General features: G+C 26.3%; 1 protein-coding gene across 2 annotated transcripts in view; it reads right to left on the bottom strand.

Moving 5' to 3' along the window:
* Nucleotides 1–6386: 6386 nt before the first annotated feature.
* LOC112602626 (cationic amino acid transporter 3) overlaps nucleotides 6387–23552 on the bottom strand; it is an 85750-nt gene continuing 68584 nt past the window's right edge. The window contains exons 9-14 of one of the 2 annotated variants that reach the window (XM_025350802.1): nucleotides 23211–23362; nucleotides 22993–23138; nucleotides 17116–17302; nucleotides 14164–14402; nucleotides 8772–8899; nucleotides 6387–6961 (exon numbers count right to left, since the gene is read on the bottom strand). In XM_025350802.1, the coding sequence (XP_025206587.1) occupies nucleotides 6645–6961; nucleotides 8772–8899; nucleotides 14164–14402; nucleotides 17116–17302; nucleotides 22993–23138; nucleotides 23211–23362 (1169 nt within the window). In that variant the 3' untranslated portion in view covers nucleotides 6387–6644. The remainder of the gene's footprint in view (nucleotides 6962–8771; nucleotides 8900–14163; nucleotides 14403–17115; nucleotides 17303–22992; nucleotides 23139–23210; nucleotides 23363–23552) is intronic. The other variant, XM_025350803.1, reaches the window with a different exon arrangement.

Genomic DNA, 23552 nt, shown 5'->3' with positions numbered 1-23552 from the left:
TTTTGCCATTATTGTTACATGAAACTTACTTTGTACGTTTGGTCGTCAGAACGTCGTTTTCACGTTAGAAAAAAATATGAATTTAAAGTAAAATATTTGAATCATTTATTCAGTCCGGCGCGGAGTATAAAACATTTTTACTGTCTACTTAGCGACGGTCGTATTGTATAATATTATAACTCAAATACTATGTTTCGTTCTATGAATTATTGTTTTTTTTTTTTTTTATGTCGTCTCTCTATGTCGTTTTCATTCATATATCCATATCAACGGTTCGAAAAAATCAATATATTTCAACACACTTTAATGTTTTAAAAACCTAGAGAAAACGCGAACGATGAGAATAATTAAAACGTGTAGATGAAATAACACAAAAACTGCAACGAGGAATCATGTAAGACTCGTTTTACTCTATCTGCCATACCGTAAAGATAAAAGCCAGTGATTACAAGTTTTTTTTGGTTAAGCTAAGTTGTTTTACATAAAAATTTATTTAAAAATTATAACGATGATTTTTTTTCGTTTTTTACCTTAATTTGATTAAATTTTTTTTTTTTTTAAACATGTACTTAATCAAAAATTGTTTTTATTTATTTATTTTGGATTCTGAACATAGAGCGATTAATGTGTTGATCATACTATGATGTGTGTCTCTATTAAACATTAATTGATTATTTTTTTGTCGGATAACACTCAATATTTAAAATTCTTAAAAGTTTTGGGGACATTTTTTTTTTTTATAATATCTATGTAAAACAATATAACATTTAAAAAAATATAGATATTTTAAGTATTCTAATTTTTTAAACTATAATATACCTAAATTTTTAATTTCATATTTTAAAATTCTTATACTGAATAATTTTCAGAGTCTTTTTATACATACAAATAGAAATTCTGACAAGTAGTTTATAATTTATAAGTATTTAAAGCGTTTGATGATGAGTAGAGTAGTCAATCAAAATTTTGTGAGGTTTACCCATACATTACCACTCAGCTCACATAAACTTGAAATACTTATAACTTCATCATTCAAACTTAAAAATTACAGCGATAAAAAATACAAAAAAATTTGTTTTATTTCGACAAGAAATTATGAATGAAAAAAAAAATATTTTCTAAAATATTCATATATTTTTAAATATTGAGTGTTGTTTAATAAAAGAATCACCTTATATGTAATATAATATATACAGCTATTGCGTATTTTGTCATAACTGTTTAAAGTAGAAAAATTGTGTGAAAAAAAATTGGAATTTTTATGTGAAATAAGTTTTCGATTTGATCGATTTTAGCTTTTGGTTGTATATTAAAAATTAAAAACCGAAGAACCTTGATGTCTTTCCGAGATAGTTTTAGAGATTTGACATTTTTTTTTTTTTTTTTTATTTATGTGTGATGAAATATCTAGTTTGAAAAAAAAGCTTGAAAATATAATACAAGGTTTTTCATAAGTTCTTTTAACTGGGTTAAAAAAAAAAAAGTTTATTTTAAAGTGACATACACATTTTTTTATAAGAGATTAAAGTAGACATTTTAACAACATTGGGTGTAAAACCTAAAAACCTAAAATGAACATTTTTGTTATTTTGTTGCATCTAATTTAAAATGTATTATTCGTAGTGTATTAAAATAATGTTTGCCATTACATAAAATATTATTATTTATTTTATACATAATTAAAAATATTTTATACACCAAGCCTACTTATATCGAGCTTTTACTTTGATTACTATCTAATAATACCATACGTATTCATCATTACTAATTAACTTTACAGTTTGATACGAGTGAAACACACATAGTTTTAGAAAACTTACGAAAAACAAATATCTTTTCAATACCAATATTTGTACAAGCTATGTATACAAATTTAATTAACGAGTTGCAATATTATGTTTTTTTTTATATTACCCACCCCAAATGGTTAGTATAAGTTATCATAAGTTATCAATAAATAATAAATGGTTTAATACAGACGAATTAACAATATTCACTATATTTTTAGTCTACATAATTTAATTATTTAGCTGTTTATAAATTAGTTTTTACTATTTTATTGGTGGCAGTATATAATACGTTTAATATGTCATCTGTTTCTATATATGTATAGTACTCGAATACTAAGTAATTTCCCTGCATAAAGTAGGTATGCAAAAATAATATTTTACATAAATGTATTTCTTAAATTTCTTTATTATTTATAATAATTAATAACGATTATTAGGTAACATGTTCGAAAGTCTGATAAAAGACGTAATAATAATAATAATCATAATAATAATAATAATAATAATAATAATATTAGAAAAACAAATCAAAGATAAACAGTTTAAAAGTTTATAACTATTTTATATAATATTATATATATATATATTATTTTTTTTATTTATATGTATAATGTAAAGTGTATAATAACAATTGTTTTTTTAAACAACATTAAATGCTTGGGCATAATATATATATATATATGTATATAATATTGTATGTAAATGTAATATATAAAAATGTGAAGGATAATAATAATAAGAATTATACTTGGGTTATAGGTACCTATTAATCTATATAATATAAATATTGTCTTTACAAGACGCCTAGTATTAAATATTTTATTTTTTTATTTAAAAGACACTGATAAATCAATTAAATATACTATTTATGTAACCAGAGCAGCATTTTTGAAAATATTGGATGCACATTTCAGTTTAAAAACTATAACTAAAAATAAATTTAGTAAATGTACTCACTAACAATATGGTAAGTAAACAATTGAAAATCAAAAATATAAATAGTGATACTAATTGAGTTTAGACGGTTTTTTTTTCGAATTCCTAACTAACTGTTTGCAAATTATTTCGTGCGAAATATTTTTTATAATACTATATCATCATTTAATTTGATTATCGTGTTTAGGAAGAAAAATGAATGTCAAAAACTTATTTTGATTATTTTACGTTAAATGGTGCATCAAAATGGATTGGTTTTTGAATAAATATCGCCACCGGTACAATTGTAATATTATTTCCGTACAATTTAATAGGTCTCGGATTGAAAAGAACAAACCCAGAAATAACAAAAATACTGTTAATGCACTGTTTTGCGGTCATAAGAAGAACTGACGACTTAATTACATATTAATTGGCACATAATAATAACGATATCAATAAAATAAAAAACAATCGAAACATACTTGTTTATTTTAAACGAATTAAAAAAAAATTGATTTATATTTTAGACTGGTGATAATTTAAATTTTTAATTTGCTTCGTATAAAATATACTATACGGTATATGCTGTGCTGACATTAAATGGTTTTAACAATGCGTTTGTTATATCACTTATTTACTCGTTTTGAAGATATTTAAGACAACCTAATCTATTCTAACCTAACTGCAATCGTGTGTTATTCTCGGAAACGCCATAAAACAAATTAAGTATTTGGGAATTTTTATGAGAATTTCTTCCAATTACAGATATCACTATTGCATTTGCCTAAACGAAAAGTCTTGAAGTAAGAATATTTTATAACTTTTAAACGTGCAAAACCATTTATCCATATTGCGCGCATTTAATTTTCAAGGATTTCAAAATGGTAAATAATATCATAATATTAAACCAATGTTCAGGATTTTTTTTATCTCCATTTTTAATCTGTCGTCAGTAAGATTATTTTTAATTTTTTATGCTTAGAAGTTAATGATAAATAGTAACTATAACAATAATACATATAATATAAAAGTGACAAATATTATAAAATAAACAATAAAAAAAATAAATAAATAATAAATAATGAATATAATAATAATAATAATAATAATAATAATAATAATAACAATAATTATAATTATAATAATGGTAACCGAACAAAATGTACGTATAATAATAAATTGGCATTAAATTAATGGCACTGTGATATTAATTGTATTGGAAATCCTGAATTGTATACTTGTTTTGTTTATAATATTGTACTTTTTGTGCAGTTTTCCAAATTAGTAAAAAGGCCAAAAATAAAATTAAGAATAATAATTACCAAGTGGACATACAATTTATGAAAAAGTACAAATATTTGTTTTTTTCAATAAACATTATCATACTTATACGTTGCAATATTTTAACATTATTTCGTTGTGTAATTAAGGCACGTAAAACAATTTAAGAAAAAATGCAATGATTTCCGTTACAATATAATGTATCAATTTTATAAATAATTACTATAATATACACCCTATACAATGTTATGTTTCATAATAATAATTTTAGATGAAAATTTGAACCTCTGCACGACAACGTCCATTTTGAAAGCGTATAATATAATATTCTAATACTCTAGGGACTAGAAGTAATACTTAAACACGCTCTATAATATATCACTAAGAATTTATGAAGTAAATAGTTTATAAATTAATGTTAATTTCAAAATACATAATATAATAATACCTGTTCACTTACTAATAGGAAAAAAAACACTATAGTATATTTATATAATATTTAAGTAAGGAATTTAATATAATTTGGTCGCCAGCAGACAACGAGCCGAAATTATTCTAACTACCACTTTACAGTCCAAACCACGTGTGATGGGGTATGCTCTTTGTTATTGACCTTCCAACTAATTGTGTATTTCCTGCTTATTAATCCCGTTTATATTCCCGCGTATAATTTTATAATATATAATTTATTATCGTGTACGCACGAAATGGTAATTTCTTAATTTTCAATTATTTTTCTATTCCTGACGACCACTGAAAAAAGGGGTTTCTATAACTATATCCAATCAAATACAAATATAATAATTATTTAACAAATTTAAAACATTTCAAATTATTTTACGTTACAATTCGATAAAACCAGTCTTGCCACAACAATAAAAACAAACAAATATTGTTTTGTTAACATATATAATAAAAATGTATATATTATATATTATATTTTGTGATATAAATCATAATATAATATGTTAATTTAATATAATATTATGTCCAACCTACGGGGGAAATCATTGTCTATTTGAAAATGATTTCGGGATTATATAAATCCACCTGCAATACCGTTGTGTATACGATGTGGACCAAGAGAAGGATTTTTTCGACAAAATTGGCAGCCTTCCAATAAAATATTATTACTGAATAAAGGGACGAAATAACGTAACCGGATGTCAGGGCCCGATATAAAATATGAATTATAGTACGTCTAGCAATTAAAAAAAAAAAAAAACAAAAAAGCTGTTTGCGTTTTAATATTAATCAATAACTATACGCGTACACACACACACTCGTATTGAGTGTATAGACATGCCTGACTACTTCTCATTTTGAGTGCGTATATAATATAGATAGAAATCCTTCATTAAAGGAAAACGACCATTGTCGAACATAAAACTGTCGACGGTTTATTTAAACGTGTTAAAAAAATATTATTGATTTATCAGTTATAGGTAGGAGGGTAGGTATAAATGAAGTCTTTCCACTACAGTTATAAATTGTAATGCAGGATGATAGCGTAACAATATTGTATAGATACGTTTAGCTAAAAAATGGTATCTGCGTAAAGTCGAATGATTTGTAGAAAGAATCAATCATTACTGGCACTGTTTTATAAATAATTTGGAAATTGTAATAAATAAATAAAAAAAAAAAGTTAATACTGTGTTGTGAGTAAAAAAAAAAAAAATATTTTTATAATACCTGTACGTATAATACACCATTATATTATAGTCAATCGCATTGTAATACTTATGAAAGTTGAACAATAATGAACATAGCACAAGTTAATGAAAATCAATATCGACTAGAGATCATTAGTGTGTCAGTAATGTCACGGTTACATTTTGTTAACTCTTCGGGCCACGTAGCTCAATTTAACCGTAAAAACAAGAGAAACCGTTTTAAATCGTGCTAATAATGATTGCCGACATCATTTACTGTAAATTTTTATGGTGAATTTGGACTGTGAATTTCACTAATGCCTACACTTGCAGAGGCAACGTATATAGAATTATAATTATATTAGTTATACGTTTGAGAAGATGACTAGAATAAAAACTGAAGAACAACGATTGAGTGGGTGGGAAGGTAATAGATTCTACATAAGCTATAATGATGCGTGATCATAGGGAAGTTAGTAGTTAGTATATAATAGAATAAAGTTAATGTCAATCATCAGGGGAGACATGATTTGACGTAAATTCAAAAAATAAAAAAGCAATGTATTGAACCGTACATTGAAATGCATACCAATAAACGAGCCCCGACGATGTGATAAGAATAGATCAAATAACTCAGAACTTTTTCGATCCAATTCGTCCGTGTTAATATAAGACATTTTTCTTTTTTATGTTTGACAGATAAAATACATAACATACTATCGATTTATATAATAATATTAGCTAGATAATAGAATATATTAAAAACATCACGCGTATTATACGTGTTATAAATAACATAATATTATAGTGTATTATAGTCATTTTGGTAGCCCAAAGAATTGATTTTGTAATCGTAATAATATAATTTTAAGTTTTAAAGTAGTTATTTTATTTTTTTACATCCCTATTTACACACAACGTTGTTGAAGTCTCTATGTCGAGTCAACAAAACGTTTATTTTTATTTATTTTTTTTTTTTTCAATTTTTTGGTCAGTCAATCTAGTCTTCCCACTTTGGGAACGCGGACGGTGACACAAATAAATTACTCTCCTTGTTGGCGGGTAACGGTTCTAAGTTAGTCGGCCTCTTCGGTTCGGTCTTCTCGTCGACTATAGTTGCAGTGGAGGTGACTCTGGTGGAGGTGGTGTTAGAGTTAGCGGTAGTCTTCATTGAAGCCGGGGCTTGTGGTCGACTGTTTTGTTGTTTTGTCATCGTCGTTGTTTGCGATTTCATTTTCAGTTCAATTCTCTCGTCCTCGTCCACCCGTGGTTCCAACGTGCTATGCTTTATACCATAGTAGAAGTAAACAAATAGACCTGGAAAAATGACACAGTATTATTATATCAAATGTTATTATATTCAAATAATGCAGCTTAAAAATATTGTGCATATATAAGTGTATGTGTATCACAAAGGTCGATGTTTATTTGAGGTATTGCGATCACTTTAAAAAAAAAAAAAAAAAAAAAAAAAAGAACACATTTCCACCTATAAAAGCTTTTGTGAAAACCTGAAATTGAATATAATTATTATCTAATCACTATTGTTATTCGTAATTATTGAGTATTTACTCATTTATTAGAAATTAATTTTTACTACATCGAGTATGATTTATTTATTTATATTTAATTATCTTACTTCTTAAAAGTTTATCAATTGCTTAAAAAATAAATAAACAAATATTTGTGGAATTATAAATATGACTCATAACCAAATTGCGCCCGCATTTATTGGCTGTAGATCTAACATGCGACTGTCCGAGTAGCATCAAAAATATTGTTTACTGATAAAATAATTTTAAATAATTTAGGCTTTCTAGTTGAAATTTCGTTACTCACCAGCTTTTTAAATATTTTATTTAAAGACTTCACCAAATTTTATAATATTCAATATAGTTAAAAATTAACTTTACATTTCCATTATGACTACCTAATCTTAAACTCTTAAATTTTAAATGTATTTAATAATAATATAATTTAATAACATTTTAAGTGCAAAAAATAAATATTAATACATTTTTTATGACTATAAATTTGCTTTACAAAAGAGTTTAAATAACAATGTTCAAAAATGGCTATGATCAAACGTATATCTAAATCTTGTTAATATAAATTATAGTTTTCAATCCGTTTAGATGCGAAAGTAAAATGTTTGAAATTAAATTATTATTGAGAAAACTTGGATCATTTTTTGATAATATAAGGATTCAAAATAATTTTTAAATGCTACTTGGATACAGTGGTGTGATTTTCCAAGCTGTGAAATTCTCAACCACGCTAGTCTTATAAATAATAAATACAGTTTATTTTTAAATAACTATACCTATTATTTGGGAACTACTTTCTTATACCAATTTCTCTTCGACTAAAATATATTTAAAAGCTGAAAATGATGAAAAATCTACATCGAAATATCGAAATAAATTAATCGTTTTAAAATATTAAAAGTATAGTTTGTACAGTTGTACGTTTTCAATTATACAACGAATAAGTATAATGCTTTGGAAAAACTTATTGCTAACAAAAATTTTTAATACAAATTTACAGAGACAAATTACTTTAAGTTCACATTTTTGAAAACTATAAGTTAAGTGCAGTCAAACTACAAACATTTACAAATATTTATCAAGGTGATTTACAGGTATATTACTTATATTTTTAATTCTATTATATTAACATATTACTTTTTAAAACAGTTACAAAAATGAAAATAAAATTAATAGATTACTTGTTTTACGTAGCTGCATAACTACACTCAATAATAACAAAAAAATTAATTACATTTAATGAAATAAATATTAAAATAATATATTTTTATGTAAACATTAAAAACGTACGAAGTATATTTTTTTCGGGATAAAGAATTAAGATAATGAAACTTTTTTATTACTAATTTTAAAAATAAATTATATCCGTTTCTACTAAAATATGAAATTAATAAAATAGTTAAAAACGGAAGATAATTAGATATCTCATAATTAGATTAGTTAAGATAATTATATTTTGTTGGATTCAATAAATTGGATGTTTCACTTTACGTTTAAGACATGTTATATGAATGTCTTATACCACAAACTAAATTAATGCATTCTCATACTAAAAATATTATACTATATTGTATACATACCAATTGAAACCCATACGATTATCCGAAGTAAAGTCATCGAACTCAGCTGAAATATCAAGTATAAATTGACAGCAATTGAGAATGACGGTACGAATGGAACCCATGGTGTTTTGAAAACGAGTATTTGTCTGTAAAATTAGAATGAAACAGTATAAATAATTTAAAATTTATACAAACAACAAAAATGTATTTGTTTAGTTACAGTGTCATTTTTAAGTCCTTTTTATGTTAATACTCCATGAATTTCAAATAGTATAATTCGAAGATTAGACGATAAAGTGCAGACATATATTATTAAATATTATAAATAGGTACCTTTTATTTCTTCAATAAAATATTTTATAAGTCGTTAGTTGAATACAATTAAAATCGAAAAAAAAATGTTATTATATACTAATAATATAAAATACTTTAAAAGTTGCCATTTATCCATAATAAGTCACCGTTATTATAATACATTTTTTAATACTTAAAAAAAAAATACAAATGAATAACAATAGTACAATAATACAACTTCTTTATGGTACGTTATCCAACTGGGTTATTCTTTTTATGATCATTCATTAAAAAAATAAAAATAAATGAATTAATTAGTCTGCAAAATATTTGACATTTTAAAAAGAAATACATATTTTCGCTAGCCTGTATAAGAATATAATAATCACTATTATGAAGTTCGTGTTTTCAAGCATACTCTAGACGTGGAAGTATAAACAGCTGTACAATGCTTGTAAATAATTATTATTGCAAACGTATAGTGTTTTTATACATTTACATAATAATATATAGAATAGAATACCGTAAAATATATTGATATGCGTATATTTGTGAACACCGATAAACCAATACAAAATTAAATCTAAAATATCTGTAACAGTTAACTTGAGATTTAATACGGCAATGAATCATTATTTTTTTTAATTGATTTTGACGATTCGTATAGCTCCACATACTTTTAGATACGTTTATATATACGTATATATATATAATATATAATATCTAATGGCAATACATTTTTCTTTAAAAAAATGTATGAATAGTATTTCATCATTGTTACATTATGAGTGATAAATGTTTGTACTAACTAGACGCTATATCGTTAAAATGTTATTTTCATACAATAATTTTATATATCATTGACAGAGTAATTTTAATTTTGACAGTAATAAGACAAGTGCGAGAATATAATAAAATCATACGAATAGTAATATGTACTTAAAGTTTATATAATGATGCTGCGTAGACAAAAAAGGTGGAATTCCATATTGTTATATTTTTCCGAGCTGACATTTTTACAACTTCCGTCATAGCAGGCGATAAGCAAATAAAAAAAAAAAAAATGTATTGTCGAAACATGAAGTTTAATATTATATCATGATGATGGCTGTTTTTATTAGACATCGAGTTTTCCCAAAGCATTGAGACACTTTTGTTTTTTTTTTTTAATAATTTTTCTGACGACTTTATTTTAGTTAAACTACATCGGTTGTAACGAAGAATTGCAATAATAATTTAATAACATGATTGACGGTCTTAAATATTTGGAGTACAATGAACTTGAATTTTAGATGAAAAAATAAATAAATATTTTAAGTGCAATGTTATTTATAAATAAATTTTATTTATATTAAACATTATTAATTAAAAGATTATGTTTAAAAAACAAGTAATTGGGTCATGTGGGTTTTAATTAAAATTTGTATAAAATCGTCCCTCGAAACTAATAAATAAAGCATGGTTAACTATTTGGCTTACTTTTCGATTTTTATATTTTTATACATCGCATTCCCTACGCGAACATAAAAATTTTTATAGCTACATTACAATCTCCATTTTCGACAACAAAATTTTTAATTTTTAAAGTAAAATACGTGACAGAAAAATAAATAAATAAATTGTCTAAACGTGAGTAATTTGAATTAAGTTTGTGTTAGTCTTAATCCAATTTAACTGCAACGGTTCCGTAGTATAGAATGCTGATAGCAAGACATTTTGTATTTTTCCGTGTTAGGTTATATATGTTGGTACAATACGTATACTATTTTTGAGCACAATTATAATAATTAATAATACACACAACATGAAAATACAAGACATAGTAACTACGAATACCTACGCTAATTTTAACACACCGAAACCTTACACAAAAATAATACGTATTCAGATGCACAGTATCATAACACATTAAATTCACAGCTTAATTATTTAGATATAGTTTTTTTACTAGTTTTAATTCTGAGAGTAGAGATGAATGCATTAATTTTATAATAACGTGTGTTTATTGTCGCCATTTGGAGCAACACCACTAAAACAGTAAAAATGCTTTAACTTTCAACTTTAGGGGAGGTTTATGAAAAAAAAAATGTTGAAATTCTAACCTTTCGAAGGTCAAAAATAATAAATTTCCTTATTAAAATAATCAAAAAAAAATATAAGAATAATGAGAAATTTTACGTAATACAAATATTCGATTAATCGATTTTGTTTTAATGCTGTAACTCAAAAATGAATTACTATTTAAATACTTAAAATGTTCACCAAATATTTATGATATCATACTATTCATAGTATAATTTTCTATTTATATTTTATTATTTTATTATTTAATTATCTAATTATGTAATTAATAAAAAAAAAAAAAAAAAAAAAAAAAAAACACTTTGTTTTAACAAAGATTTTGTTTAAATAATTTAAAATGTAATATATATATATAAATAATTTTCTAAACGTTCTTACTGTTTATAGACTTTTAAAACTTGTTTATAGCTTTTTTTCTGTCTTTAAATAATTATTGATTGAGTCAAAACTCTTGAAAATGTATGACTTAATTTTAAATTCAAGTTTTGATGGAATTGCATATTTAAACGATGAATAATGATGTTCATAATTTTTTTATCATTTAAATAAATTATTCGTAGGGTCTCAAAACATTTGCATGTATTTCAAATTTAACTTTACGCAACGACATTTTTAAAATATGTAGATTAATTTTAGGATATTACCTATTTATATAATATATATATATTTAACTTGTTTGCACTGTTTCCGGTAAGTTGGTTTTGACTAAAATGTTAATATATACTTTATAGTACACATATTTATATTATTATGACAATTAAGTACTAATAATTTAATAAATGTAATGTTTTTGATAAAAATTTAATCAAACTTTCGTAATATTAATAGTAAAATAAATTACTTTAATGATAATATCAATACACATATAAACAAAATTACATACTGTTATTTAGTTTCTGGTTAACGATTCTTTTTTTCGATAATTGAGACAATTATGTAATAAAATGTAAAATGTAGGATTATTGTAATTATTTTATAACTGTGTATTTTTATTATTATTATCGTATATATTAGGTATAAATTATACAATACTAAACTATTAGGTATATTAAGTACAACAATTTTAATTTTATCTTTTTGAATTTATGTGCCTTAACTAGAATTTAAAATATTAATTATTCTACACAAAACTGTTTAGATGTCAAAAACGATGATCAAAAGTTTTGTTTTCCCCAAACTTTCGTTGAAGAGTGAAAAGAATCAAAATATATTTCCATTTTGTGGAAGCTAATCGAATTCAATTTATTATTAAGGTCAAACCGAACAATATTGTAGAAACTTTATGAAAATACAAGCATATATATATATAAGCAACTTGCACTTACTCTTTGACGAACCATATATTTACTTACGCATTGTTATCAAGTTCAAGCCAAACTTTAAGGGAACGTTTTATTCTAACATAAATTAATACGAAATAGCCTCTGAAAAATTATTTTCCTTTTCGTTTTTTTTTTTTTATCTATAAACAAAACGTATAATGTATTATAACTTTTGGCTGTCATAAATCACAATGAACATCAAAACATTTATAAAATAATTTATGTATAACATATATTTTATTTTATATCTATATATTTATAGTTTGTTTTAATAAAATTATTTACAATATTTTAATCGAGACATAATGTATAACGTCCATACAAATATCCAATTATGATATGTATCCGAGCGTTAGTAATTTCTATATATGAATTCGTGTTAAATATAATTATTTACATACATTATTGACATCAAAAAGTATGGCGGAAGGCGTGTAGATTCAGAATATGTATACATGTAACATGGTTAGGTTAGGTTAGAAATTAGAAAGGGTTTCGGTAACATTATAGAATTGCATTTGTAAGGAGTGAAACATTGAGTACTTTAAGGGGTTCTTGGCTAAAATATTTAAACATAAAATTTCAATTTAAAATACATTTCTAAAAACAAGTTAGTTAAAACTAATTAATCAAATCAAATTATTCACGCGTTTCAAAGTTTCGTAACGAATTGAAGACAGGCATATCGAAATAATAATTTAATTTTAATTTTATGACGTACCTATGTATTATTACATAATATATGTTACTACTAATGATAATAATTTAGAAAATATATTAGTCAATAATTAAAATATATTGTTAACCTAACCTAATACTACCATAGCTTGTATGATATTGTCATAATTAAACAAAATGTCTATAAATTATGTGAACTATTTTAAGTGATATTATATAATGAGATTTATGTTTTAGTTTTTATTTTTATGTAATATTATACTATTTTAATCTTCAATTAGATAGAATACGCCTGTTTATATATATATATATATATATTATAATATTTTTAAGTACAAAAGAATAACAATTTTCGAGATTCAATGAAGTTTCAGTAATATCACAGATTATCTAAACTATATAGAAGAGATTTCAAATGTATAAATATAAAATCAAATACACAATTAATAATCATGAAATATGTGCCTATCATTCTAGTAATTAAATATGTTATAGCAATTTAATATTTTGAAATTGATTTAATACATGGTTAATTTAAATTTATAGATTTAGTTAGTATAAACAACAAATTATCACTATTTATTATGAAATTATCTAATAAAAAAACGTCATGTTATTCTGATATGCTTTATATTTATCATAATAATATTACTATTAAATATCCATATTTTTAAACAGCTTAGTATCTTTAACTAAATTGATAAGACATTGTTAACATTTGCTTCATACATAAACAGGCAGAATATATTATGCATACCTAACTGGAAATAAATGTCAAAAAAATTAAAAAAGTAGACATTAAATTTATTTAAAACCATGAGTATAATAACGATTTACAGAACGAGTTTTCGTGGAACGATTTTCAGAGAAAACGGATGTAATTCGATTTGGATATTTTAGTCACATCGAACTGTGTTACTCACCGAAAACTGTGACTGTAACGATAATTTGACAAAAATGCAATAATATTAATGGATACGATTAAATATTAATATGTTTAAATATATTATTATACATTGGCAGATGGCACTCACTTGTTCTGGGGTTTGCGGGATATAGCTCCCAGCACGACGATTACGGCGATCAGCAGGGCGTACAACAGGACGTAGACGAATGTTGACGATTCGGAAGACACGAACACTAGCAGCACGTCGAACACGATGATGAGTACGTAAAACACGCCGACCAGTTTGAGCACCACCATTCCGCTCTCCTCGGTGGCCGGTCCTGTGTCTACCCACGGGAATATGGCTGGGCACAAGTACGTGGCGGCCTATTTTTGCGATGCCGAACACCGGAAACAAAGACCAATAAGAACACGTGCAAAAAAAAAAAGAGCCGTCATCGCTATATACATTGTACAGATTAATTCACCAAACATGCTCAACCCTACCCATCTCCTCTCTTGTGATTTAATTATACATTCGTTCAGATAAATCAAGTCTGATGTTTGATTACTCAGAAATTACTGCAGATTTGAATTTAAATTTAGATATATTGGAATTTTAAAAATCAATTCATATACAATATATTCAAAAAAATAATTTACAATAAAAAAGGAGGAACTTTTTTGGAAAAAAAATATTGAACTGCTACAGCAGAATACTCCTGAATATTTACACTTACTAAAAAGTTCTATAATCTAACATTTAAATAAATATATTATGAACTATAATATAATTTATAATGTATGCGTGTGTGTTTGAGGGGAGAGGATTAGTATTATGCTTGAGGAACCATACTACAAGTTACAGACTACAGCTGTGGGTGTTAGTTATCTTAAGTTCAAAGTTGTTTATACGGATCGTAAAAATAGTGTAGTTAGTAAAAAATAACGCCTTTATTATATTTGTCAACATAGAAGTTTATAATTTGGAACTTGATGAGTATGAGTGAAAATTGTGAAACAGTATTATATAGTAACATATTAGATTACAAATATTTCCATAGTTTTAAACTGTGCAATAATTTTAAATTATTCTTTCTCTATTAATAACATACAATATATTTTTATTTTATTTACTTATTATTAGGGCTTGGATTTTGTAGCAAATGCTTATTTTGAGAAGAGTGTAATAGAAAGTTAATTACATTAATGTATAAATATATTTTGAATCGTCCTGATTTCAATGAAGTAAATTTTCGTTTTGTTTTTTTTTATAAAACCTGCTTTTTATTGTTTTTTCTCTATTTGCTTCTTTTTTCTTAATTTTTACCCATTTTTCTTAAATATTTAACTTATTAAAAAAAAGCTTATACTTATTAAGTATATATCAGATACATATTGTATTCATTGCATACGTAATACACATTACAAATTTAAAAAAATACTCTTCGTAGAACAAAAAAAATGGTTTACTTGTGGCAATGTTAAATAGATTTTGTAATTTGCATAATATTACTCGTTTATTATTATATTGAAGTATACTACAGTAAAAGTTTTTTTCAACGCTCATTTACACTAACGCGCGTACGATAATATCCCCGTGGCATCGAGTACAAATGACTGTACAAATATTTTAACAAAAAATAGGCTTTATCATTAATACATATTTTTCACTATCTATCTAATAGGTAAAGGTTATAATAAAATTGTCTCCTACATTTAGCGAGATTTACGTCTACCAGCTGGTGGATGACAGGCTGCAGCAGTCATTACCATATTAAATATTTATAGACACTAGAGAATTCAACCGACCCATAGCGTATATTTTGCGAATACCATATTTTTAAAACTATACTATTGGATTTCGTGGGATAGGAGATACATTCTTCAGTAAAATGAATGTTTTTCGACTAAACTCATTTGGGAATAATTATTTGACACAGCGTGGAATTTGATCGCTTAAGTGCTTAAACACAATAAAGTATCTAAATCTTTAGCTGATAGGCCTCGATTCAGCAACTCGTCCACTGTTTTTAACTCCTGTCGTACTATAGCATTATATCTACCTATTGAGTGTAATGTGCCATTACATATACTCGTATTATATCAACTAAAACCCGACCATACCTTCAACAACATATTATTCGGCGTTTTCACCGAAAGGGACTACTTTGCGATATTATTATTTTCCATTAACTATTATTTTGTTTAAAAATCTCTATAATTATTATTATTATTGTAATAATATGCTCTAAACACGATTCAACGACCCCTTGTTTTTTCGTTGTATAATATAATAATTTATAACGATGTGGTGCATTCCCGGTAGTCTTGTGTCAATGGCTGCGTTGCGGTATATGGATATTGGATAAAATAGCAATGTATTATTATAGTGAAATATTGTCGAAGAACTTACACGTGTCAATAATAATACCGGGTCGGTGGTTTTATAAAATAAAATTGTCATAAAACATAGTAGCTATAAATATTATATCACGACGAATAATATTATGTTATCGTGACTGTTTTGACGTTAGACTGTTTAGTGTTTGATAATTTATTATTTTCATAGTGCTCCTAAAGGTGTGTTCGAAAAGTTTTAGAATAAATTTTTTGGTTTGTAAGTGTCAATATTTTAAATTAATAAAATCAACGATAGCAACATTTTAAATTAAATTAATAACGTTAGAGGAATTATTTAATAGAATTTTACACATCCTTGTGATGGTAAGTATAATTTAAATCTGTTACTATTTGACATTTTTTTTGGCCATACTCATTCTTCGAACAATTTTTTTCTGGATATTATGGATAAGTCATGCCATTCAGTACAAATAACCAAACATTTCAAAAATATTGAACCGTGTTGATTATCAATAATTATAATCGAACAACTGGTCAGCGATTGGGATTTAAACTAAATATTTTTTTTTCTTTACGCGCATTTATATAATTTGTTCTTAAACATATATCGATTGACTAAAATACAATATTATACATATGCTAAAGTGATATTGAGGCTTGTAAAAATGTATCATCAAAGCTTCATATAAGATAATACTAAAACAATATACTTCAGATTTTATAAAAATATTATTACCTTAATGGATCTAGTAATGTTGGCACTGGCCGCGCTGAATCCTCCTGGCGCGGCCGTCGATCCAGCAGTTGATCCCCCATGCACGGAACCATAGAATTTGCTCTCACATCTGTCTGAAACCAGGTATTGATCGTCGCGTCCTTCCTCGGAATCGTCTCCAAAGTACGTGTCATCCGAATCCGGTGAACTAAAAAACAAATATAATAATATACATTGTACAAGTACATATTATTATTAAATTACAGTAGGGCTCGAATCGCGTGACATATATTATAATGAATACATGCCACATGGCGTGATTGTGCATTTTGAATTAACGGTAGAAAAAATATATACGTAATTTATTATATATCACGCTGCAGCGTAAATTGGATACCTATCGAACAACGCTTGCAGGCAATTGGCATCATGTGCAGCAAAAAAATCACCATTTAAATAGAAACTCGACGTAATAATACCACACTGTGTAATATTATCGATTTAGTCATTTTCCCGCTATCAGCTGACGGTAATATCTATTCTGTGGTAATATTATTTGTTTATTAGTTCCGATCGCAAAATTATTCACACAGAACACTGACAATGGGTACCTTATATTACAATGTGATTGCCATTTGTCGGTTATTAGTTTTATACGAAATCAATAACGTTGTTAAATGAATGGAAATAAATTTATTTTATGAAAAGAACTAAAAGCGCGTAACTATTTTTAGGTAGTTAAAATAAATTTGTGCAGCTTGATTGGCATATCGTGAAATAATTATGTTTTGATTGTTTTCAGTGATGGTGGCGTTGGACTTCCTCGTCGAACGTGTTTAGAATGTTCTCGTACGCGAGCACATTATGTGAGCAGAATATTACTCAAGGAAACTAGATTCTATAAAAAAAAAAATAGGATGCGATCGATATAATGTTATAAATTCTAGATGTATTGTTTTTATTATTATTACAGTGTTAAGTACAGTATTTACTTTAATAGTTTATTGTGTGTAAATAATTGCCACAATGCACAATATTTGGTTAACAATCATCAAATCAATTAAATTACTGAGTAAACAATAATAAATACTATAATATTATATGATGATTCTCGATAACATAGATAATTTCAATATACAACAAATATCAACATGTTTATTGATTTTGGGTCACACCGGACTGGATTTTTAATAATATAGTGACGATGATCATTTGAATATATTAATATGACATAAATTATAATTAAAATTATTCGGAAACTACTTCTAAAGCGATTAAAATTGATAATAAAATTAAAAAAGCTTATCCCTAAATACCAGTTCGGATTCCAGAATAAATATTCAGCAGTCGAATAGATCCATCGTGTAACAAACGCAATAAACAAGGAAATAGAAAAAAATATATATTGCTGTAAAGCATTTATTGATGTTTCGCAAGCTTTCGATAAAGTTTGGTATAAAGGATTACTTATTAAGCTACGTAAACAGATGCCATATACTACGAAAAAGCAATAACTGACTGAAAAACATATCAGCTGGAATACCACAAATCAATGTCCTCGGATTTATTTTGTACTTACTGTAATCAGCTGACATTCTAACTAACTATTCAATGACAGTCATATTTGCCAATAACACAGCAATTTATTGACAACTGATGAAGACAAGCAAACTGCGACTGATCAACTTTAACGGACACTTAACAACGTATCCAAATGAACTAAGTGTTGAGTGTTGGAAAACCAAAATTAACAGTCATAAATCAATGCATGTAAATTGCACTTTGCGTAAAAATGTTTATAGCCCAGTATATTTGATCAGCAGATCAACCCTCAGAACGATTTAACAAAATATCTAGGAATACGCCACTACTTAGGATTAAACTTAAAACATCACGTTCGCGAAAAAAACTGCAAATTAAAAATAACTAGAGAAAACCTTATTGGCTGATCGAAAAACATTCTGAACTAGACCTTAAAAGCAAACGTTTTTCATACGTTGCGATAATTAAATCAATATGGACCTATGGAATAAAACTATGGGGTTGTTACTAATCAATCCAACATTAAGAGTTAAGCTATTAAGCAGGGCTTACATTTGAAAAAAAAAATAAATTTGTTTTAGGTTATTTACAATTAAAAAGTTTTACAAATTTTGAGTTTAACGTTATTCAGAATTTAAACGTTATTCAACTTTTGTATTTATTGTTATTCAGAATTAAATTTTTTAATATATTTTATAAATTATAACTATTAATTAATTGGAAATTAATTATTTTTTAATTATAAACTATATAATATAACGTTTTGCATAATGTTTTGTATTTTGTTTGATGTTATTTTATTATTTATATTTATCATTTTCCGTTATAATTACGTTTCAAATTTCAATATTTTTTGTCAAATAAAACTTTATGATTATAAGTTATAACGTTTGCAATCCTTGCTGTTAAGACATTGCTCTCCGTACTACTTTCGTATGATACCGGTACGACAGAAACGACATTATTCACAGAGATTTGATAATAATCTCCATCCAGGACGAGATTACTAAGTTTTTCCAAAAACACAAGGTAAGACTAGATCAACACATCAATCCAGATTTAGTAGCAATTCAACTACCAAACTTGATAACTCTCGAGATATGATACATCTTAAACTATATAACTTAATACAAAATATTCAAATATGAATGTTGCTTCTTCATCGGGAGTGATAACCCAAACATGTTTTTGTATATATTTATTCATTAATATTTAATAAACCATTGATGGTTAAAATAAAAAAAAAAAAACTTCAGATGTTTCATAAAAAATAAATATAATTATAAAATATAATATTATTTTAAATATAATTAATTATTATGCATGTAAATGATAAGTCAATTTTCGATATAAACATTATCTATTCGCACATTAACTATATACCTAGTATTAAAACAATATGAAAACGTATTAAAGACGAATGACCAAGATCTGTGTTACTAACGATATTTGCTTTATCTATCGCAAAGTATGATAAAACGGCTAAAATCTGAAAAGTGTAATTGTCGGAAATAAATTACTATTCGCGTTATTGTTTTGCTACCAATATGATGACTGTGCAGTGTATATTCTCGAATGCAGGTCGGATTCAAAATCGAATTCGAAACAAACAATAGGTATTCACTGGTATGTACGAACTCTGAACAACATTATAATAAACATTTTGGAGTGTATAAAAGGGTCTGACATTTGCGATCGCTGTGATTTTATCGACAAGAGGATGCCCGGTTAGCAAACGTTCTGGAAAAATCTTGAATCGATCCGACCCGTTTAAATGGCGGTCGGAGTACTACATATTTCCGACAATAGAAAAGCATACGACGTTTTGAAAGAGAAAAAAAATTCCAACCCAATCCAAACATTTCTAAGTGCACTTGAAGTTAGGTACCATTTTAAAATTCACACTTTTCTTTCATATATAATAATTAGATTCATTTTTTTTCTGGGCGTTACTATAGAAACGACTATAGGTTATTTTTCTTTGAATATTTTCTTTTCCGAGATAATAATAGTAGATTGTTGTTTCATATTATAATTTTATGTAATATATTGCATTATTTATGCATATTGTAATTTAAAACATCATAGTAACATAAACAAAATATTTTTTTATTTTTTTTTTTTGGCTTTTTGTTGATAAAATCTCAAAAATTTAAACTACAGATTTCTTAATATTATTGTCTAGAACAGGAAAATGTGCACGTCTAAATATAGTACGTTCGCTTATCAAACCAAATTTTCAAATATGATATTGTATTGAAATTTAAAACAAAATAATACTTAGGAAAAACCTGTCACATAACTAAAATAATAATAATAATCTCTGTTTGTTGTTTGTCAAACACGAACAATAACAGTGATAATAAAATATTATTTGTCATGAACGTAATTGAAATGTTTTGGTTGAAGATTATTGGATTACCAACTTATAACCTACTTATCTAAATATTTACTGATAGTAGTTGTTTTATGCTTTCGTTAATCAGATTCTCAATCATTTGTACCTCATCTCATTTTATTCAAACAAAATTTGAATTATCATCCGGGTAGTAATTATTTTGTTGAATGATAACCAATTCTCGTAAAGAATAATTAATAAAAATCCGTTTTGAAGAATAGTTTTGAAAAATATAAACGCGTGTGCGTTCAAATGACTAGCTCAAAATAAAAAAAATAAAAATATATAATTTTTTTTTTTTTTGTTAATTTAATATTAAAGGTACGAGCATATAGCTTAATGTTAGAAGATTTTAATTATACTATTAACAAATAAAACTTAAATATTAACATCAAAAATAGAATATTAAATCAAAATGCCAAATTTAGGTACGATATTATTAATAACATAATTATAGACATACATTAGCAAACCATATCATCTTTACTAGATGTTGATTAATGATTAGTGATTTAGTAAGTTGTTCATATAATTAGTACAGTTGAGAAGAGAAGACAAATCTATTTAACCTAATGGTAAAATACTTGTTAAAATCAAACTTCAAAACGGCTTAATCTGTTCTGTCAGCTTGTGAAAACAACTTTAGATAAAACAGAACAAGATAATAATATTCATCAAAATTCTGTTGTTGATTAACTTTCTATTATTGTTACGTTGAATGCTTTGTATCGGTATATTAATCGATACAGTAATATAAACAGGAGGATTGGGTTAACCACGAATTTGTTTTTTGCGTACTTGTTCGAATCGGTAATACCTAGTTAACGGTATCGTGCAATAATTGCAAAAACATAAAAAACTTAAATCGTTATCATAATAATATGTGCAACAGTTTTTATAATTGTATTGTTTAGAAACATTAAAAAAAAAAAAAATTGAAATTAATGACTATTTCATTATTTTTGCGGTGCAATGATGGATCTAAAATCCATAACCTATAATTTATATCGAATGATTAGTCTAAGTTTCATAAAAATGCGTCAAGTGCACGTTCTGTTTTTCCATGTGAATTAATCGAATGCAATAATATTATAGAGTTAGTGTACTATCAAGGCCATATAGAAAAAAATGTACGTGTCCCATATTGCAACGCCAAACATTTATTAATGTTTATTTTTTACTCTCACAATGGTACATGCTGCATGTGTATGTTGTAGTCGTTATATAATAAAATACTGTATGATTTTAGCCCGTCGTTTTATCGATTTTATGTAAGCAAAATAAAATCGTGTGTAGCGTGGCCACATAACTAATGATTCCATATACTCATAATATAGAACCTTAAATGTTTTAATGTTTACACTGAACTTAAACTCGTGTTACACCTCTCTGCATGAAGTTTATAATTGAATTTGTGATAGATAAATACAAACGAAGAGAAAATAAATTACGGAGAGAACAAATTTACAGTGAGTAGGAGAGAGACAGAAACGTAATAATAAAATGTTACAATCATAATTCAATAACGAACAGAGTACACGCGAGTCGGGTAGTAAAATATTATCGTTGCATAAAAGAGAGTAGGGTAGAGTGACTGATATGAAAAAATCGATCCACGACGTAAAACTATGTCAATATTTTCAAATCAACAATTATTACACATGGGTATTGCGAATTTATTAAAATGTAACACATGGTATATTTAATTCTACCGAAATCCATTAAACATCCAATTATAGACGTCGTTTTATTTCAAAACACAAAAAATTAGCCGTATGTATTTCGAGCAGACAAACATTTTACGTAAATATATTATATTATATTTAAATAAACAACGATCAGTTATAGACGTTTCGTATCGCGTCAGCACAGCTCGATAATATTTGATCATAAAGTATTATTATGGAAACAGCATGATGTAATAATACGTAATATTAACGTCATGGAGATTTGTTTACCTTCTAGTCACTTTTCGGACCATGATCCTCTGCGACTGGTGCGACGGTATGATTTGCTGCGGTAGCGGCAACTGTGTCTGGTAAAACGACGTCTGGCTACCGTATCCCTGATTCGTGTACGCGTATTTTTGGTCGTCCTGCACCACCTGAAACGGCATACAATATACGACCGGGTCAGTGGTTGCCGATTCGTTTAACCGCGGTCGTTTTATATTTACAAAGTTTACCCGTCCGTTGGTGACGATCTGTTTGGGCGCGTTCATGGGCGATCGCATCGTCTCCGGGAAGAAGTGTATTACGGTGGACGTCTGCGGCTGGTACCGGAGTATCAGCACGCATGTCGACACTAGCGTGTAGGCAAACAACGTGCCTTTACGGAAACATAAATAATGGTCATCGCCATTTAGATTATTTGCGTGCGGTGAATAACATTACATTATAATATTAAATCATTGATAATTCAACGATATAATTTATAGACGCACTCGTTATCTAACCGAAATTACTGTGGCCATACTCGAAGCTTTTCCCAATCCTACTATGATCTCTAACCCTATGTT

This window comes from Melanaphis sacchari, unplaced genomic scaffold, assembly GCF_002803265.2.
Source record: "Melanaphis sacchari strain LSU unplaced genomic scaffold, SCAv2.0 Contig8_pilon_pilon, whole genome shotgun sequence".
Lineage (NCBI taxonomy): Eukaryota > Metazoa > Arthropoda > Insecta > Hemiptera > Aphididae > Melanaphis > Melanaphis sacchari.
This window is presented reverse-complemented; position numbering and strand designations above follow the sequence as displayed.